The sequence below is a fragment of the Melopsittacus undulatus genome, chromosome 9 (assembly GCF_012275295.1).
Source record: "Melopsittacus undulatus isolate bMelUnd1 chromosome 9, bMelUnd1.mat.Z, whole genome shotgun sequence".
NCBI lineage: Eukaryota > Metazoa > Chordata > Aves > Psittaciformes > Psittaculidae > Melopsittacus > Melopsittacus undulatus.
The window spans coordinates 16,740,980-16,761,823 of NC_047535.1; the positions used below are offsets into that span (position 1 = coordinate 16,740,980).

A 20,844-nucleotide genomic window follows, 5' to 3' on the forward strand; every position below is an offset into this window, starting at 1 on the left:
ATTTTAAATGGTGGAAAATTAAGATTTGCTAAAGAAAAACTGATGTCTTTTTAGGCTGTAGAAACATTTTCTTATCCCAGGATTTTTAGCAGGTTTTCACATAGTATATGCTGGGTACTGGGGTAGCAACTGTTGTAATTACAAGAGAACTGTATTAATTTCCTGATATGCTCTGAAATGCACATTTGTGTAATTCAGTTCTAATGTGAATGACAAATATTGTACCTCAGAGTAGGATGAAATGCAATAATGCCATAGAAAACCGTCTGCCTCAGGTTAGGAAAGACACAAAGAAAACCGGTAATGCTGGATCTGCTGTGACCCGCAGATCACTGGATTCAGTGTCAGTCATCTGCAGCCAGTTGGGCTTAGTCATGTATTTCTGTGTCATCTTATTTTATGATCTTTGATTTGCTTCTGTGACAGAGTCTGTGTTGCCTATGCATCAGGCTAAAAGAGAAGCATGTACTTGATTGCTCAGCTTCACTTATTTCTACATGCACAGCTCAACATTACATTTCAAGGACACCAGTAAATATGAATAGCTTTGCAGATGCTACTGCAAAGCTGATTCCATCATCTAGAATAAAAGAGAGAGCTCCTACAAGAAGGTACTGTCTTTGAAGTACAGAAAATGTATTGGTAAATGCTTTATTTCTTCCCTTATTTAAAAAGTCACGGAAAGACTAATATAAGCCCAATGTAGAAAATCCGTTCTTGTAATTTTCTTCATGTCAATACTTGCAAGTACCTGTTTAGTGTATGGAAGGACTAAAACTAAAAGTAAACAAATCCTTTCAGCTATAGTCATCTCAGAAACACGTAAGTGAAGAAGTAGCTCTGCTGAAATGTGGATTTGAGATTCCTGCCCCTATTGCTGATTGTCTGACTATTCCAAGTGGGCTCAGTAATCCCTTAGTTGCCTTCACCAGCTGGTCCTCTGTACACCCAGAGCAGCTATTGCTGTAGGATTCCAGGGGGGAAGGGGGAGTTACTGAGTGTTCGGGGTGAATCACTGCTTCAGAGAAGATGTGGGGTGTCCAGAATTAGACTTACTGTGGAAGCTGAAAATGTTATTTGGTGAGTTGCTCATCTTGGGGGTGGATGAGAATGGATATCTGGTAACACAGTGTACTGGGGGAATGAAAGGAAGGCAGGTTTCAGCTGAGTTTCTTAAGGAAGCTGAGTTTGTGTCAGCAAGCTGTCTCTTAAGATTGTACTACTGATTATCTTTTCAATTTACCTCTGCCACTGTCAAACCTATTTGTGAGCAAGCATTTACAGGTTTCATGGAAATGAGCAGTCATCTCATTTGTAGTATTTCCATAGAAGAAAACCTTGCAATGTGAATATTGTTAATTAAATGCTACAGACTCCACATGGGAAACTGCCTGTTTGCCTTGGAGGCCATGGTGTCCCATCTGGCTTTGCAGTGAAAATTCAGCCACACTCAGAGGGAGTTTGGGGGGGGGGGGGCCCTCAACCTTTGTAGCATCTCCTTTTCCCCTGTCAAGACAGAGTTATATAAAATTGCTGCTTGCTTAAGTGTAACCTTTTAGTGGTTAATTCTACCAGAAGAAATTGTAAGTCTGTAAAGCCACTTAGTTTATTAGAAGCTGAAACCAGAGAAAAGAAAATATAGACAGGAGAAAATTAAGAGGGAGCAAAGGATGTATGCAGAGTTTTCACAAAGATGCTGTGTTCTTTAGCATCACATAACCTCCTGTTTGTTTTGAATTTGGTTGGTTTGTCTGTGTACCACCAACCTTGTGCATGCTTGGGCAATGAATACTTCATAGTGGACCTTAGTAAACACAGAGGGCATGGTGCTAAATGCTTTCTTACCTTCACTAGTACCAGTGCAGGAGGCATCAGGAGCTGATACCAGAAGCCAGACTTGGCTCTTGTTAATATTTGAATGCATTCTCTGTTCTCTGCAGCCTTCTTTTTGAGCCATTCAGGTCAAATAGCCATCTAGAATCCTCCCTGGAAATTTACTCCCATAAATCTTGCATCAAGAAACAATACACTCGCGGCTTGTAATACAATATGGAAACTTATGAAAATAAAAACCTTCCTAGTGTCTATTAATTATACTTGAACATTAACTCTCTGAGATTCAGCTTACCTTCCCTGCATGGAATACCAGATACATACCTGTTTCTGTATCAGAATGATTGACTCTTGTTTGGCCCTGCAAATCAGGGAGGAGGGGGAGCCAGTACTCGCTTTGTAGTATGTGAAGTCTGATGCACACTGTGCAGTGCACAACTATGGTAGTAGCAGAATACAGCAATAGTTGATAGTCTTTAGCCATGGAGTATGCTAGATTCTGTTAACATTGAGTTCTCACCTCAAATCTTCAGTATCATGCAGAGAAAGGGCAATATTGTGTGTGCTTGTGTCTGCCTCCGATTGTATGTTGTTCAGTCATAGACAGGACTTTCAATCTTGATCTAAAATTAAGGTCAAATTTTAATGTACTGGAATGTGGCTATGTTAATTCTCAGAGGATTGGGGTTTTTTTTCTGTAAAAACAACAGATTGATTTATTGAAATTTTCATTATTTTTTTTTAAGATTGAGTAGATTTATAAGCAAGTAAGAATCAAGATCAAGCAGGAGTCCAGCAAAGAGTGAGAAATGGGTCTAGTTTGTCCATAAATATCATCTGACCAAAGCAGACAGAAATCATCCTGAGGAAGAACTGTTTCTGGTTTTCATTCAAGCTCCACTTCCCTGTTGTTTCCCTAAAGTGATCCACTATAACCACTAGATCTGAAAAAACGAAAATGCACTGTGTTTTTTGTTATAATCCAGTGCAATTCTGCTAAATTTTTAGTCAGCCATAAGCTTTGTGATGTTAACCAAGCCCACAAACATATTTTTGCATAAACTGTTTGAAAGCAGATCACTTTTATAGAGAACTCCTGTTATTCCAAAGGTTCCTAAACACGAGACTTTGACATTTATTACCAATAACTGCTTGTTCATCAGCAAAGCAATACCACTCATTCCCTTAAACCCTAAGGTCTTTCTGCTTTAGGTCTTATAACTCTGCTTTAAGCAGCACCTTGGTATAACTTATTAGTAAATCTGATACCACCAAAGCATTCTGCAAAAAGCAGGTGGCGAGTTGTTATTTCACAGCCCACGGATACAAGAGTTGCTAAAAATGTTAACTTGCTATTTCGGATTTATCTTTCCCAAAGGCTATCCAATAGTGCTTTAAATGAAGCTTCTTTAATGCATATTTAATTTAGAACTCATTAAGCCTAGTATGAGATGTTGGGCATTTACAAGCTGGCTGCTAAAAATCATATGAGGATTACCAAATGTGTTTAGTTATTATCTGTTATGCATCTTTACAGCATGGTAACCTCTCAACCCATATTCACCAATGGAATACAATTACATATTTCTCTGTACCCAGAACAAGGAGTTGGGGTCAGACATTAAGGTATCACTATACTGGTTTTTTTGGCACAATATGTATTACCTGTCATTACAAGTAAACCAGTATAACTTTGTAATTGAAACTTATTAATGGAGAACTTTTTTTCCATGCACGAACTTGTTTCTGTTTTGGCGATTTAACCTTTAACACAAAACTGCCTGCACTATTTCAGCTTGCAAGTAAAGGAACGGAGGGGAGAGAAGTCTGTAGAAGAGGACAAAAAAAAAGAATGGAGTCACTACAAGCTACCTATTGCATTATTCATTCAATTATTCAACTGTGCATTACCCAGAGACTGTCCAAAAGTCTTGGGAAATACACAAGCTCTACTCCTTATTGTTAATCATCTACTTGTCCTTATCCCCCAAGATCATACACAATTAGTCACATTAGATTAGAAATGTTACATGACCTTAGTGCTTCAGTAAGTGCCACATGGCAACCTATGAGCCAGGAATTCTGTATTTCCAATGTTGGCTTTGGCACTGATATTCTTCATGGCTTCATTTGTTTCATCTAGGTACAAAAAGTATCGGTCCTCTTGTCAGTCCATCTCTGGCTCATGATCTGTAAAACATGCCTCACATATCAGTGATAGATAAGTGGTTCTATAAGTGTTCTCGGAGAGAAAAGCCACATGCTATCCTACACCAGAGCTATGCCTTTGGTCTCATTTAAATTCCCTGGTAGCATAACTGTTGATTTTAGTAGGTCTAATAATGATTTACACTATGGTAAATGAGAAGATCAGCTATTGAAACAATCCACCTGATTGTAACAATAGTACTTTACTTAATGGTAACATTCATTATCTTGATTAACACATACATATGTTGTCTCTTGAGACTTTATTGCTGTAACATAAACTGTCATCTGTCTGCGGGAGGCCAATGTCAGTTATGTTTGGGAACTGATACCAAGACTCATAATGGTATTTAGGTAATGAACACCTTGGAAATCCACCCCTGGATGCAGCAGATGAGAATGGAAGATGCCAGTTAATGAAAGGGGTTCTCAGTTTAATCCAGATTAATATAGAGAATAGTTTATCTGCTCTTCTTTCCAACTTTTCAGTTTTCATTTCTGATGTTACATTTAAGTTTACTTGGCAGAAAGGATGTTCATGATTAACCTTCAACATCAGCATCACTGTATGCGTGTACACAGTACACATCCTGTTTTAGTATCCACTCCACCAGTTTAATAGAGGTTTTCTTTTCAGGACGATTGAATTGGTGGTCCACGGTGTGTACAAGCTGCAAACGTCTTCTTCCCTTAGCTACAACTGGTGATGGAAACTGCCTCTTGCATGCTGCGTCTTTAGGTAAGGGTGAGTCTGTACATGAAACCTTCTAGCAAAAAATATTTACCACTTTTCTCTATCCCCAGAAAAAGCTCAGAAACACTTGAGATGCAAAGAGTTACATTGAAAACCTTGTTCTGGAACAGTATAATCTTCAAATTTCATTTAATTGTTGTCTGCTTTAGGCATGCTTGAGAGAGAAACGTAAAAAAGTTTTATCAGGTTGTAAAAGAGTGTAATTGGAACAGTATCAAAAACCATGTATCATAACCACCAGTGATATGCATTGTCCTTACAAAGCCCAACCTAATAGCTCTGGAGCAGGCAAATACTCAGTGCTTCTGCAGGATTGTCCATGTCAAGGAATTGCATTTTTTTCTCTGGCTTGTGTTAAACAGTTCTCTTGCTGTCTTCAAGCATGCGATATCTAGCTATTACCTCTGTTTGTTCCTTGTAGAGCTGAAGCATATGGGAAACAGAGTTTGGGGTGAGTTAAAATAATTCCCAATGAATTAATCATAAATACAAGATCTTTGAAGCCCTTCTTCAAATCAAACAAACCTGTGAAGCTGAAAGTCTTTGATACTCCTTCTCTATCCTAACCTGCTATGAGGAAACTTATTGGTTTTGTTGTTGTTCCCAAAATCTTCCATTAACAGGACTCCGAAAGGTGGCTTTCTAAAAAACACTGGGATTTTTAGTATTTTGAAGAGACTCTTCATTTTGAAAGAAGTAATAAGAAAAGAGCTTTTGCTATTTCCAAGGATCCTTCTGTCTTTGTCCACTTCATTTTGAACTGGGGGAATGGTGTATTATCTACAGCAAGTGCTTGGAATATTTTGTTGTTCGAAGTCTTAAACGTGTTTAATATCAACAGCTGGCCAGAAGGGAACTGAACCGTGACTGGCTGCAGGTGCATGTCTTGTGGAGAGCTCTGCTCACTTTTGTTATAGGTTACTCTTTGTAACCACATGAAGATGTTTCCTTATTTTTAAAATGAGCTTAAAGCCTCTGGCTTGTTGTATTTTTACTTTCAATCATTTTGAATGCTTGTTTCTTTATTTGGATGTTGAAGCCAAAGAAAATGCACCATCATGCTGTTATAAGAGTTAGAGGCCTTTGGGTGTTGGCATCATCTGCGAGTCACAGAAGTGCCTGCAGTTGTCATTAGCATTCTTGTGTCTGCAAGATCTGTTGGCAGCTACAGCTGAAACCAGCCTGTGCACTGAATACTCCATTGCTTGCAGCAAAGTTGAAGCTGCCTGCAAGCAAACACTGAAACAACTCAAATCCTTAGTCATTCCTCAATGTTTAAACGTTGATAGCATTCCCTCTTGTCACTCATTAGCTTATCTATATTGACTATTTAGGAAGCCACAAAAACAGTGAGTGAATTATTTGCCAAGGAGAATCTTAAATAATGTATAAGCTCTGCTTCTTTTGCTAATAGAGCAGTATTAATTGTATTAGTACTTCATATTTCTATTTCACTGTAGCTTCTTGAAAGCTGAATGTCATCTTGTGCTTCTTTAGGGATGTGGGGATTTCATGACCGGGACCTTGTTCTACGTAAAGCACTCTATACGATGATGAGAAGTGGAGCTGAAAGGGAAGCACTGAAAAGAAGATGGAGATGGCAACAGACACAGCAGAATAAGGAGGTCTGTATGGCCTGGAGACAATCCTGTTAATATCATTTAGGGCCAGAAACATTCCTCTGAATTTTGGTGTGAATTCTAATTGCAATTAAATTTCTTGTGCTTCTATTTTGCATGAGAAAGAGATACTTGTATTTGGAATTTTTGTATCTGAATGCAAAGGTATCTGTAGCTTTGTGAACATAAATACATACAGTTCTGTCTACAGAGGTCTAAGATGAGTTTGGAACCTGTAGACAATTTTAGGCTACAAAACTAAATGTATATATAGCTATCACAGACATTACAAAATGAATGGATGAAATCCACAAAAGCAAGAAAATAGAAAAAATTCCCCAGAATGGAGAATTAGGATTCTTAGAGCTGTGACCAAATATTGAGAGGGTGTTTCTTAACTTAAATCATCTGTAGATTTGGTTTGATTGTCAACTGAAAGCTGTACTTCAGCACATATTATTTTCTGAATATGTCTGTGCCTACACAGTGGCTAGAAAAAGCCAGTTCCAGGGGTAACCCTGAAAGCAGTTAAGCAAATATGCTTAAAGATTTGTGACTCCTTTGTAACCAGCAGTCAGTGAGAATACAGCTGAGCTGTGACTGACTTGGCTACTTCAGGCAAGCTGAAAACACAGGGGCACAGAAGTGTTACATACCCTTGCTGCTCTTGAACAGAGGAAGAAAGCATCACGCATCACTTGCCTGCCAAGGAGGGCATTTGTAGTAGTTCAGGATAGTGGGGAAGAAAGCAAGCATCCAGACATGGGCACTGAAGCATGCTAACTGTGCTTGCAAAGAATTCTCATGGGTATAAATAACTGGATCTGCAATAGTGGAGTGCTGTGCTGGCAGCAGCAGGCCCACATCTAGAAATGAAATCCAGTGTGCAGTCAGTGGGCTAGAACTTTTTCAGAAGTTAATAGGCTTTCACCTGAATAGAAATGTTGAACCATCAATGGTCCAAGATATTGAACTGCATCATGTATGAAGCTCAAAATAAGTTAGTCATAAACACTACTGCATAACTCTGCTTACATTTTGTACCAGCATAATGGTAAAGCTCTATGTCATTCTCTCCCATAGTCAGGTTTGGTGTATACAGAAGAAGAATGGGAACGGGAGTGGAATGAGCTGCTTAAGCTGGCATCGAGTGAGCCTCGTACACATTTCAGCAAAAATGGAGGCACTGGTGGTGGGTAAGTTTAGAGTATGACAAAGTCCTTTAGTTTTTGTTCTCCATAGGAAGGCAATACAGCACAAATGAAGGAAGATGTTTCTAGGACCGTCAAACTGTCTTTTCAGAATTCTTTTTTTTATGGTAGAATATAGCAATTGAACATCCCATTATATTATCTAGTGTTTAGATTAAGTTTCCTTGTACAGCTACCACACTAACTTGAGGTTACTTTGCATCCAAGACTCTGGATTTCATTAATCCTAATTTGTGGGTCTCTGGAATCAGCACGTCAGCAGTAGCATTTCAAGGAGATGAAGCACCCTGTTCCACTGAAGATACAAAGCTCTTTGAGGAAGGTTTAGCAGGAAGACAGCCACTGCTCAGATGTTTTCACTAAAATATGGGATGACAGAGTAACATCACCTCTTCTAACGGCATTCTGGAAGAAAGTAGTTTGTGCTCGGATCCTTCTCATATTCATACATATTTAGCTTTATAATTCAAAGAGAAAATATTCTGACAGATGTTTTTTGAGGCAAGTCACCAAGTAGCTCTTCATGTTTTCTGCTTTTAAAATGCTGCTAATACCAAAGATAGAAAGGCAAAAAAGTAATATGTTTGTTATTAAAGCTAAAGATTAAATATTTGGATGTAGTGCCTTTTTAAACAGGAAGTGGACTATTGTATTATATTTTGTGGTCTCTTGAAGCCCTTCTGAAAAATCAGTTTGCTACTTCAATCTTTGAACAGTTATAAAGAAATTCACCTAAAAATCACAGTAATTAATATTGCACTGAAAGGAACAGTTGCCCTTTTTTTTGAGTATTCAAGTATTTATTAAACCCCTGTAACAAAAACAGTTCTCTCAAATGCAAAAATTATTTAAGGATTGCAGGGAGGTTTATATCTAATTAATCTGATTCACTGTCCTCCTGATAACTGTCAGTGTTGCTGGAAGGCTCTGCATAGGGTATGTCTGTGTTTCTAGAAAACCACATCGGATACTTTTCTTGCCTAATTTCACATCTGTTGATCTCAGTTGATTCCATGGGAGTGTGGCTGATAGCAGGGACTTTGATTATGCTCTGTGAAGTTGCAATGTTTGCTAGTTAGTGCCCAGTGCTAACAGGGCAAGCAAGGAAAGAGGGCGTTTTCTTGAAGACCAGCTTAGTATGTGTGCTTTGTATCATACTCAATAGCATTCTAATCAATTAGCTTATTATAATCTGATAGTCACAGGAAAAATGCAGTAGTGTCTGCTACCAACATGTGTTTAGTTTGGATGTGTAGAAAGTGTTGGAAAAAATGGATAGAAATACATTTGTGGGGGAGAGAGGGTGGAAACTTAGGATGCAATAATACCTACAACATTGAAATACCCCAGTCCACATCTAGAATCTGCTTTAAACATCTGGTATGTTAAACCCATCACTTCAAGTGCAGTTGATTCCAAAGTTTAGATTATTGACTGACTTTGAGAAGGCAGAAACTTTAGGGTTTGTGTCCAGTGTTTATCACTAAAAATATTCAGTGATGGTTTATTCAGTGCATACTTTTCTCTATCTACTGTTCTCCCTTGGAGAAAATGGCCTGTGGTGGTAATTGACAAAATAAGGCATATGGCACAATGAGAATGATAACATCTTTAAAAAACATTCTCTGGGCTTTGAAAAGAATATTATACTTTCCTATTAATCCTGTCAAGGATGGGTACATCTACTCATGCAGGAGGACATCATTTAGAAAATTCTCAGCCATAATGTGTCTCATTTTCTTTGATTTTGAGGCAAAAGAAACCCCCCAACAGATTGGTTTCATTTTACTCTCTAGTTGGTTTCCTGTGTTTGTTGATACTTTCCTGTTGATATACTCTTGTCTTCTAATGCAGTTCAATTCACATTTCTATTCACCACTGATATTTTCTGACCTTACTCTGTTTCCTTCTATAAGTTTTACATACTATGTAGTTTTGGTATCTGCCAGCCAGAGATTCCTCAAATGGTACATTTGCCAGTAAATCGACAGACACTTAAACAGGGAGTAGTATCACTATTGCATAAAGAATTGATTTAATTTGGTTTTAAATGTTCTCATCAGGGTTTGCATTTATCTTTTTGCCAGCCAAAATAAAGTACGGGTAAATAGACAATAGTTAATGTTTCTTTTAAAATAGTGATACAGAAATCAGGCAAGAAAGCTAGCCTATCAAAAGGGTAAATATGGATTTCTCTTTACAGTTATTTCAAAGACAGAATGAATGTGACAGAATGAATTATTTTTCTGAGTTTAATGTACCCATGAGGTGGAAAAGGAATATCAAGATCCTGTTTCTGAGATGGGGTATACTATGTTCTCTAGTTAAGCGCCATGTTAAGAAAGCTTGCCATTTAGTCTTTGAATTGTAGATGAAACGTTCTCCTTTGGTGTCAGAATTAGCTACAGTATCAGAAGTTGTATCAGCTTCAAAAGAATTCAGTGACAAGGCTATGCCTGGGATTCTGCTGCCTCATCCAGCCACAAGTTCCTCTCAGTTATTTTTGAGTGAACTACACACAAAGGAGATCAGCAGTTGTTGCCGTGTCTCTAAAGAGTCATTCTTTGAGAGCACTCTCGCTCTGAGGCTTGGAAGCTGGGGAAAAAGGGAACACAGAAAAACCTGGTTCTTCAGTTCTTGTTTTCAACATATAAAATCCTTCAAGCACTAAAGCAGGGCCAGCTCAGTAACTAAAGCAGATTCTTGTTTTGAAACAGATTCGTACATCTTCCTGTAAATGTAAAAAAAATTCAGATTAACACACTTGTTTCATTTATCTCCATTTCCAAGCAAACCCAGGAGTGTTGGATTGGAGGAACTGCTCTGGAAAAAGGAAAGTGTCTTGTACTGTCTGGTTTTGTTAAGCACCTAACTGCTTCAGTCCTGCTGAAGAGACAATTCCAATCCATTCCTTCATTTTGGAGACTGTTGTCAGAGATTTTCAAAGCCTGTTCTAGTGTGACATGGAATATCACAGAGACCTCATAGCAGCCTTCCAGTATGTGAAGGGGGCCTACAGGGATGCTGGCGAGGGACTATTCATTAGGGACTGTAGTGATAGGACAAGGGTAACAGGTTGAAACTTAAACAGCAGGGGTTTAGACTGGGTATAAGGAAGAAATTCTTTCCTGTGAGGGTGGTGAGGTACTGGAATGGGTTGCCCAGGGAGGCAGTGAATGCTCCATCCCTAGCAGTGTTCAATACCAGGTTGGATGAAGCCTTGGGTGATATGGTTTAGTGTGAGGTGTCCCTGCCCATGGCAGGGGGGTTGGAACTAGGTGATCTTGAGGTCCTTTCCAATCCTAACTATTGTATGGTTCTATGATTCACTTCCTGAAAACCTAGCAGAGCTGAAACCTAGATGTCATGGTGTTAGCTAATACTGATTTTGAAAGTGGATGGTATACTTATTTAGTATTATCTGTCACCTTCTAGCTAGCTGCCTCATATGCCCTTGGCACTATCCTATTCATAAAGTCAGGTGATTGTAACATGGGGAAGAATGGAGGGAATATTGCTGTAATCTTTCTGTAAATCATTAGAGATTTATTTAAGGCAGAAACCCAGACCATTTAAACAGGAGGTGCCTCTCAAATGCATGTAATCTCTGAGCTTTAGGACTCTGTTAGGTATTCAGAGTATTTCAACATACAATTCTTCATACAAAACTACTGTGGCCATCAGAGACCCTCATCTTGTAGAGAATTTAGTTTAGCTCATTGAACAAAAACATTGCTTTAGAACTATTTTTGTTTGATCTGGTTGTCTGTTGTAGGAGTGTTGTCCCATTGTAACGGTATATGCAGCAATTACAGGGTGCCTAAAAAGAAAGGTTCATTATAACAGTACATCCTCTGATTACCAGATGAAGTTTCTGCTGGCCAGTAAGTCTGTTCATCTTGCCTCTTTTCAGTTGATGTAAATCAAACTAAGCCAAAAGCAGCCTGGAAATAATCCAGTTGCTGTGGAGATTCAGATTTGAGAGTTCACACAGCCCTTCAGATCTGAAAACAGTGGATACCCCACAGCCTCCAGAAGAGAGAAAATTCAAGGCAAAGAAGGAAACAGAATCATATTGTGTTAAAATTGCTAATACCTACATAGTGATTGGGTTTTTCCTTATTTAACAAGTCTTGAATTCAGGATACTTCCTAGTTGAGGCATATGGTTGCACCTCACATGCCACAGAACATGTTTTACGCAAAAACTTGCATTCCCACACAATTAAATACAAACTAACAGTAATGTGTGGAAAAGCTGATTTAGGTTTTCTTTTATTACATGCCTTCAAAACTCTTTCCTATATGTCATTTCTGCCTGAGAAACAAGAATTGGAACTTGAAGCTTCTCATTTCCTCAGTCAGTGCAATGTATCATTTATTCCCCACTCAAAGAAAAGGAGGGCAGTGTCCCACTACAGAGCTCCTGGCTGTAGGTGGCCCTGCTGGAACAGGGGTGTTGCCAATGTCACCTCCAGAGCTCCCTGTGTGTCCATGAAAATGAACAATGGAAAAGAGATGTTGTCGTGGTTTAAACCAAGTCCCCCAACTCCCGGAGAGTTAGGAAGGAAAATCCAAAGAATGTAGCCCCCACGGATTGAGATAAGAACGGTTTAATTGCTAAGGCATAACACAAAACCCCTACTGCCATTTACTACTACAAATAATAATGATAAAGCCAATAACAAGTGAAAAGAATACAACACCCCACCAGCCACCGACCCATAACTCACTCCACCCTGCCCGGCCGAGCACCACGTGCTCCCTCCTCCATTTCCCTCCAGAGCTCCACCCTTCCAGCTCTCTCTCTCCCAGTATGCATCCTGGGCATCACGTGCTATGGTATGGAATACCTCATTGGCTAGCCTGGGTCAGGTGTCCTGTCTCTCCTTCCTTCCGGCCTCCCCTCCTCCCCGGCAGAGCACATGCTCAGAAAAAGCCTTGAACAAAAACACCCCCAGAACATGCTCGCTATCAGCAACTGTTCCTAGCCCAGAAGTCAAAACACAGCACTGCACCAGCTACAAGAAGGAGAAAAATGACTGCCACGGCTGAACCCATGACAGATGTGTAACAGAAGAGAATGATTTTTACATGTGTATGATCATAAATAGTGATTTAAGTGACTTGGTGATGTGATACTGAAGAGTGAAGAAAGCCCAGTAGAAATTTGGACTTCATGTGCAGTCAGGCTTGACATGAGCTGACCAAAGGGATAAAGGTCCTTCTGATACAGCCGCATCTGGAACATGCCTTTCACTTCTAGAAACCTCGTTAACTGGGAGATGAAATATAATTTGAGGAGTTGAAGAAAACTTTAGGATTGGTAGTCTGGAAATACTAATGTGATAGAAGGATACAGGGAAGGAGAGGTGTCTCATGGCTTGACCCAAGAATTCACGTCCTGCATCGGCTTATTGTTAGTGATCCACCCTGCTGCGCTCCTAAGTTGAGGTGAAAGATTTTAATATGAAGTCCCAGGGAAAGGCTGGATACCATCAGACCTGTGAGGATGTTATTGTGTTGGTCCCACGTGCTCTAGAGCAGTGCCCACACAGTTGTTTTCAGTAAACTATTCACATGCAATGAAAATGAATGACAGTGAATTATGGAAGTTCTCTGCACACCTAACACTAGGAGGACAATCACTGCCTTCATTTAAGAGTGTCTGGGTTATGCTGCCCACCTTCATTTGTCATGTCTCAGAAGCTGTGTTCTCTGTGTATCATCTTTAAAAGTGGCACTCAGCTGTGTCTTTGATGTGCTCTGCTTCCCGCAACCCTGCCGTTTTTCAGTCTCCCTCCATCTAGGGTGTTTATTTCTGTCTTTGAGGAAGAGGCAAAGCTTTAAAATGTGATAGTGACATTAATGATGTTAAACTAGAAAAACAGGGAAGGAGAACACAAACCAAAACATCTATAAAATGCTTACGAAGCCATGCAAGGGCCTGGGAGTGTTCAGCCAGAGAAGTGAGGAACAGGTTTGTTCTTGCAGTCTGGAGAAAAGAATGGTCTGTTTTGTAAAGGATAGACTTTATAAGTTAGCTTTTAACAGTGCTGGGAATTTCTGTTTCCTGGAAGGTTGCAGGTCTGATCCGAAGCACACTGATGCTAGGTTTCATTTTTACCCTTTTTGGGTGGAAAAGCACTCCATTGCACTTAGTGATCAGCAGCACATCCCCTGAAGTTAGTAGCACGTCTTCTTTAACATAAAGCTTCTCTCTTGCTGTCAAATGTTTTGAGCCATGAATTGTGTAACTGCACATTTGTGTGCTCTTCAGTAAAAGGCAGCATTTAAAACCTACCAATTGTGTTTGTCCATTCATACATGAAAAAAGGGTTTCTGGATTTGGTATAGGTAGTCCTCAATGAAATATTTATTTGAATCTAAAAATTAAGCATTATCTGTACAATTCTTGAAGTGCTCTGTATCTGCTGCAGCTAGATGAATTAAACAGACGGGTTTTCATTCACTCCTGTGGTTTCATAAACTGTTTGGATCATACATGTAGAAGGCCACTATAAAGAAAAGACTTGGCTTTCACCGTAGTGCTCTCCATAGGGCTTTATGTTCTGCTTTCCTACCATGTAAGGTACTCATGTTCATACAGTAATGAATTTTGATAGATACTAAACTAGTGTGAAGTCTGCAAGTGAAAACATTTCCTCTGTTGCTATTATTGCCAAAAAATATATTTTTCCTTTTCAATTTCTAATATTACCTATTTCAATAACTGGAGTATATGTTTCAGAAGCATGGGAATATGAGTGACAAGGAAGAAATAGCTTCTCTGATGTACTGATTCACTTAAGTTTCTGGTTGGTTCCAGCTGGTTCAAAAAGTTTCAATGCTGTGTCTTCCAGAGTGGACAATTCAGAAGATCCAGTCTATGAGAGCTTAGAAGAGTTCCATGTTTTTGTCTTAGCCCATATTTTGAGAAGACCTATTGTTGTAGTAGCAGACACCATGTTACGAGACTCAGGGGGAGAAGGTAAGAGCTTGTCTTTATAAATGTACACACCTGTGTCAACTGAATTACAAACAGAAGACCCAGCTGTAACACATCTGAGTGTTTATGGGATAGCTGCTGCCTTGTTCTGGAGGGAAAGAAAAGAACAGAATGATAAACCATTTCTATTGGATGAAAGTAAAAAATACAGATAACTTGATACAGATAACTCACTGAATATCTGTTTATTCTGGATATCCTTACTCTTAACGAAATAACCACCATGTTACAGAACATACTAAATTTTACTGGTGTAGGTTAACAGGGTTCTAATTTTCTGTGTTATTTTGGTGCTCCTTAAATCTCTGCATAGATCAATCTAATCTGACTTTGAATAGTTGAATTTTGAATGTGTATATCTTAGCTTTTTGGTCTTAGTAATGCCTTTATAGCCTGTCATTCTGAAGTTTCCGGAGTGTTTTATTCAGTTTGCACATGTGACTACACAAATGTTAGATCCTGATGTGGAGAGCACAGCTGCCTGAGCAGGACTTGGATGATTGAATTCATCTCTCTCACTTTTTGTCAAGAACTGCCAGAATGCTAATGAATGGTAGTATGTTGCTTAACTAAAGGGGGATTTTTGATTGGGTGAAGTGGGATGTTTAACTAGTGATGGAGTTCATAGAAATTTACTTTCCCAAGGCAATGCAGGGTAATTTTAGTTTCCCTTCCAGTTGTGAACTACAGCTGCTGGTTGCATGATTGCTGTCTATCTACTCTGTAAGGCTTGATCACTATCACTTCATTTCCTGTAACTTCCTATCCCAAGTTGCACACAACTCCCTTACCCTCAATACACTTTCTTCTCCTTGGCCAGTCTGACTCTGTCACAGTAACACCCATGTTTTCTCACTGCTGGCCTCATAGACCACCAGCATCAAGTTCCCTTGGTTTTACTGTTGCGTGTACAAAGCACAGGTTTCCACAAAGCATAATAACTCTTTCAAATTTGGAAGGACTCACCAAGATGTAGATGTATGCCTCAAAACCAATACTGCTCTCTGTCCCAGAGTCTGGACACAGCAGACCTCTTCAGAGAAAAAGTCTCTAGTAAAAACAGGGCATTGTTTGTGCCTATTTTTTCCTTAAGCTCATGTTGGGAGTATTTAATCAGTAAGGATTCATATTTTGAGAGCAAAAGCAAAAATAATTGGTCAGAAGCAAACACGTTGAGAGAATTTTCCTGCCCAAACTTGCTGCTTTCTGTAATTGTATATAAACAAGCATAGGATCTTTCAAAGAAAGGAGCTTTGCCTCTGCAGATACAGCATCCCATTCAAATTCTACTTGTAGAATCTTTTAATCTTACCATTAACATGTAATATACACATTCATACATATATGATGTGTGGTGATGTGTGTGGACTGTAAACACATTTGTGATGTTTCTTATGGAAATCTGTTAATGCAGGGCAGAGCAGAGTATGTTTCCAAAAGGTGACTGTTAGAAAAAGTCCTTCTACCTACAAGTGTTGTGGGAAGGTGCAAATCTGCAGACATGTGTGAGTCATCAGGATTTTGTTGTAAGACCTTAATATCTTTACTAATAAACAATTAGAACATGGAGGATATATGTCAGCAGAATGTTTCTGCAATTCTTCTCAGTATATTTCCTGATGTTTTCATACTGAAATTTTACCTGCTGTTATGACTGTTTTCTGCATCAATTACTCCACTTCAGGCTGCTTCCCTGGAGCTCTGAAAATGCTGTGGCGCAATTGTTACATACATTAGAACCAACACTATTGTCTGTTCTTTGACAGTTTAAACCCCAAACCCTAATTTTTCTTTGCAGCATTTGCACCTATACCATTTGGAGGAATTTATTTGCCACTTGAAGTTCTACCTAACAGATGCCATTGCTCACCTCTTGTACTAGCCTATGATCAGGCCCATTTCTCTGCTCTTGTTTCCATGGAACAAAAAGATCAACAGAGAGAACAAGGTATGCTAAAAACACAGCAACCCAAGGGTATACATTGAACACAATGCACAAAGCACTGTCTTTTACCTTAGATGTATTTACCTGTCAGAAAGGAAAAAAATATCGTCTAAATTTTGTTGCTGCATTCACAGGAGTTTGAGCAGTCTGATCACAAGAACTCTTCAGTTCTAATCCTTGTGCTATCACTGTCTGTCTTTGGCATTTGAACCTTTCCTCTCAGTTCCATATATGTAAATAGGTATGATCATAGTTACCTGCTGTGCTTCTGGATTCTCAAAGGCCTTTGTTAATTTGGGATAGTAAAGTGTTTAGAAGACTGTTAGTCACGTCAGATAACTGTTGAAAATTATGTAAGTGAAAAATCCTTCTTCTAGTGTGCTAAAGGCACTTTTCTCAATTTAAAATGTTTAGTTGAAGTGGTTTTTATCTTATTGCCTTGCTGTCTTCTGTTTTACTTTGGAACAGTGACAAAATCTGACCAGATATTTCTGTGTCAAATTTAAGCTTCCTGGATCTGGGACTGGGAGTAACCAGAGCTTCAGGACTGGATTTGTTTCTCCATCAGTAGCCTAAGGGCTAGCTATAACTGCCCTTACTTAGAAGACCTGTTTGCTTAATAACAGCAAGCTGTGGGGTTACCTCCTAGCTGTCTTTGCTCCTTTTGTGGGGAAGGGAAAAGAGTTTTGCCAAAAAGCATTGTGAGGCTTTAGAAACATTGGGTGGAGTTTTGCTTTTAGGTACAAATCCTCTCATTAAGCCAGCCTTGGAAGGAGCAGAGAGTTTATTATGTGAGGCTGTGTGAGCTGGGAAACACTGTACAAAACATTGCATGTGATAATGGCAAACGGTGTGTTTTTGAAGGGGAGACTGAATCACAAGACAGAAATGAAGACAAAGGTTGATCTAGATGACAGATATTCAACAGGAAGATCAGTCCAACCCTTCAGTGGCACATAGCTATTTCAGGGATTTGTGGTAGGTGTTTGGCAATAGGTTTGGCCTTTGCAGTATACACTGGGACATTGCAGTTGTCTTCCAGCCCTCAATCTGTAGAAAAGCAGCCCTGAGGAAAATGCTTGTCACATAGGAACCATTTCCAAAGCAGTATTCTGAGGTATGATACAGAACACCTCACAAGAAATGAAAGTCTGCAAAGCAAATTCATGCCATTTTAATGCAATAACGTTGTAGGAGTGAAGATTGAGTTTAGGAGAGCCATTTTAAGGATATGATTTCACTGGTGATGGTTGTTGATGACACACTGCAGCCAGGACTGTAACATCAACCTTCTATTAACAACTTCTGTATATATGAGTATGTTACAAATTGTGGAGTTATCTTCTTGTTGAAGATGCCTCCATGTCTTTGGTCTTGATAATTTTTAGGTCTGAGTTCTGTTGGTCATCAAACAAGACATTTTCTGTAGTAGGCAGAGTCCATTTCTTCCTTTCTAATAGTTGGGATCAGAATAGCATCAGTAGACTGACAGTGAACTCATTTATTTCAGGCACGTTAATCTGCCTTCATACAATAGTGCATTATCAGAGCCCTGGCAAGAGCCTGGTGTAAATAATTTCATTGAATATACAGAATGGAACTATCTCTTCAATAACTTTGCAGATAGGGTAACTGCCACCCACCGAGCCGTTTGCTATTGTGGCATCCTCCAAGTGACAGGATTGACATGAGGCAGTGAGGGGAACCAGTGCTCAGCCGCTCTCAGCATGTGTTGAAGTATTCGGTGATACACCTTGGTGCCACCTACTGAAACGTTCCCAGTATTACAGGCCAAATATTACTGTTAATTTCACACTGCAAGAGCTTGGGCTTGATAACAACGTCACGTATTTGATTTCTACCACAAGTGCAAGCAATAATGTTAAATATGCTTCTTGTGGTTAGCAGCTGTCTTTCTGTAGGATTTTCCTACACCAGTAACTGCACAAGAATGATGCTGGGGAGAAAAAGTTGCTGCCAAAAGTCCAGCACAGCATCAGGAACATTAAATACTGGCTTTCTTTGTGTATAAATTAATCCAGGTTAATTACAAGAGTTGTTGCATCCAAATAACATTTTTTTTATGTGATCCAGTTTTACATGTTTTACTGCAAGGCCTTGAATATCCAGGCTTCAATTTTGTGGAACAGCAGAGAGCACTTGGCATTAAGTCTGGGATGAAGGGAATGCTTTAGGTTTCAGCTGCTGAGCTAGCTGCTATTAAGAGACTGCAGCAGTCTGACAGCAACCACAGCATTGCTGTTGTTCTTCAAATGCTATGACAGGAAATAGGTTGGCACAAGGATGCTCTAATAATGCTTATTTTTGTACCTTGCCAGCACAGAGATGTTGGCAGCTTGAGCACAGAGGAAGGGAGAGCAGCAATTGTTGAGAGTGAAAGCGGTGCACAGGTGCCACATGGCCAGGTTGTGAACTGTCTGAATGCAGCTGAATGCTTAGAGCTGCAGTGACTGAAAAGAAGCATCTCTGATATCCAGGCCATTCATATCTTGGAGTATTTATACCCTAGCCATGTAACTGGCTGTCAGGAGCAGCAGCTGAAGCTATCTGAATGTACATACCGCATGCACATACATACGTGTTGAAGGGGCTGAGAAGCTCTCCTGCAGAAGAGACAGTATGTCCTATATTCTTGAAATGTTTGTGGTTAATTAAATGCTGATGTGAACACCTGAAGTTCTGCTCTGGCATATCAGGAGAGAAAACATACTAACATTCTCTTGTCTAGGGAGGATTTCAATCACATTTTGCCATGTCGTCTTTTTACCAGCACAAGCTGGCACTCTGGTGATCACTGAAGGCCCTTTTGTTTTGAAATCCACAACATCTGATTAAAAATCTGTAAATACTTCTGTATTCCTGTGGGCTGTATTTATGCAGGTGTTTTGTATTTTTTTAAATGGGAAATAAAGACCAGCTCTCAACTGCCCTAAGCATGCTGCATTGAAGGTGGAGCTTCCCACACCTCCCTGCATTGTCAGGCAGTCAGCAGTGAAATTGCTGCCCACACCAGTGTGCAGTACCAGTGAGAGCTGTGGCAATGGTTTTTAGCAGCACTGTCAGGATCTGTGTCAGCACTTTGTTTTACTGGTGCTTTCAGAAATAGTTAAAATGTTCTTCTGTACAGAAGATTAATAATGACTCATGAGGCAGGAAGCTGAGTGCTGGGACCTGCTGGGACTTCACAGCACAGAAGGCGATGAACCCAGCTGAGGAACAGCATCGAAGTCCTCAGCATCTGTCTTAAAACTGCCATGGACAAAATTGCTGCTGTTACTTTTGATGTGTCCCATCTGAGGGCATTAAGACTTGCAGACTGTTTCAAGTACTGTGGTTTCAACTGGAGAGTAGGTTAAGCCCTCAAATTAACCAGTGAGTGTTAAAAAGTGTGTTCAGCTGTCACCTCTGCTACACATTTTTTGTGTTCTTATGTTTCAGGAGCTTGCTTTACAGTGTATTTTGAACTGTAGAGTTAGATTCTCTGCTACTTATTCACACTGAGTTTCTTTAAGGAGCTAAATTCTCTTACAATTTGAATTTCTGTGCTTGCATCTTACAGCAGTATCAGCAACTAAAGCTGACTGATCTCCAGCTGTTCTATACTACATTTGCAGTTAATATGAGAATTACTTCAAGAATTACCCACTATAAGCACTAGGGTGCAATGTTTTGTAGAGGTTTGACCTTTTGTTTTCCATCTGCAAAGACAACTAAATACACTGACTTTCTGCAGTTGTTGCCAGACTCTGTGAACCGAATACTGAATTAATCTAAAATACAGATTAAATCTCCTGTGTTCTGCTAGGTGATGAACAATATTTAACCAAAAATGCTGTGCCTTTGTTTTAACAATGCTGCCTGAACTGCAGAGAAGATTATAAAGAGCATATAGCCAATATTTTATGTATTTCAGTGCCATGATGTTTGTGTGACTCCCACGGGTTTCTTTGCCCCTTGGTTTTGCTGCAGTGAATATCCAGGCTGAGTCCCTAGGGGTTCTAATATAGAAAATGAAATTGCTTGATGGATGTCAGAGGAGCCGCAGCGACCTGCACCATGAACCATGCTCAGGATCTCACCCAGTCCCTCAACAAAACCAAAAAGGTTTTGGGTTTTTTTCCCCCTAATGAAATGGAAGCAAATTGTTGGCTTTAGTTAAAGCTGACAGTGGTTTCCTCTTCATTTCTTGCTGGTAGTGAATGAAAGACATTAAAATCAGAGTGCAGCCCCTGCCTGCTGAGTATA

The 20,844-nt window shown here is 39.6% G+C and overlaps 1 protein-coding gene across 1 annotated transcript in view; it reads left to right on the forward strand.

Moving 5' to 3' along the window:
• The window catches only part of OTUD7A (OTU deubiquitinase 7A), a 44,752-nt gene that overhangs the window by 19,374 nt on the left and 4,534 nt on the right, over positions 1-20,844 (forward strand). The window contains 5 exon segments of the mRNA XM_013128194.2: positions 4,679-4,780; positions 6,293-6,420; positions 7,498-7,610; positions 14,488-14,615; positions 16,432-16,581. Coding sequence (XP_012983648.2) covers positions 4,679-4,780; positions 6,293-6,420; positions 7,498-7,610; positions 14,488-14,615; positions 16,432-16,581 — 621 coding nt within the window.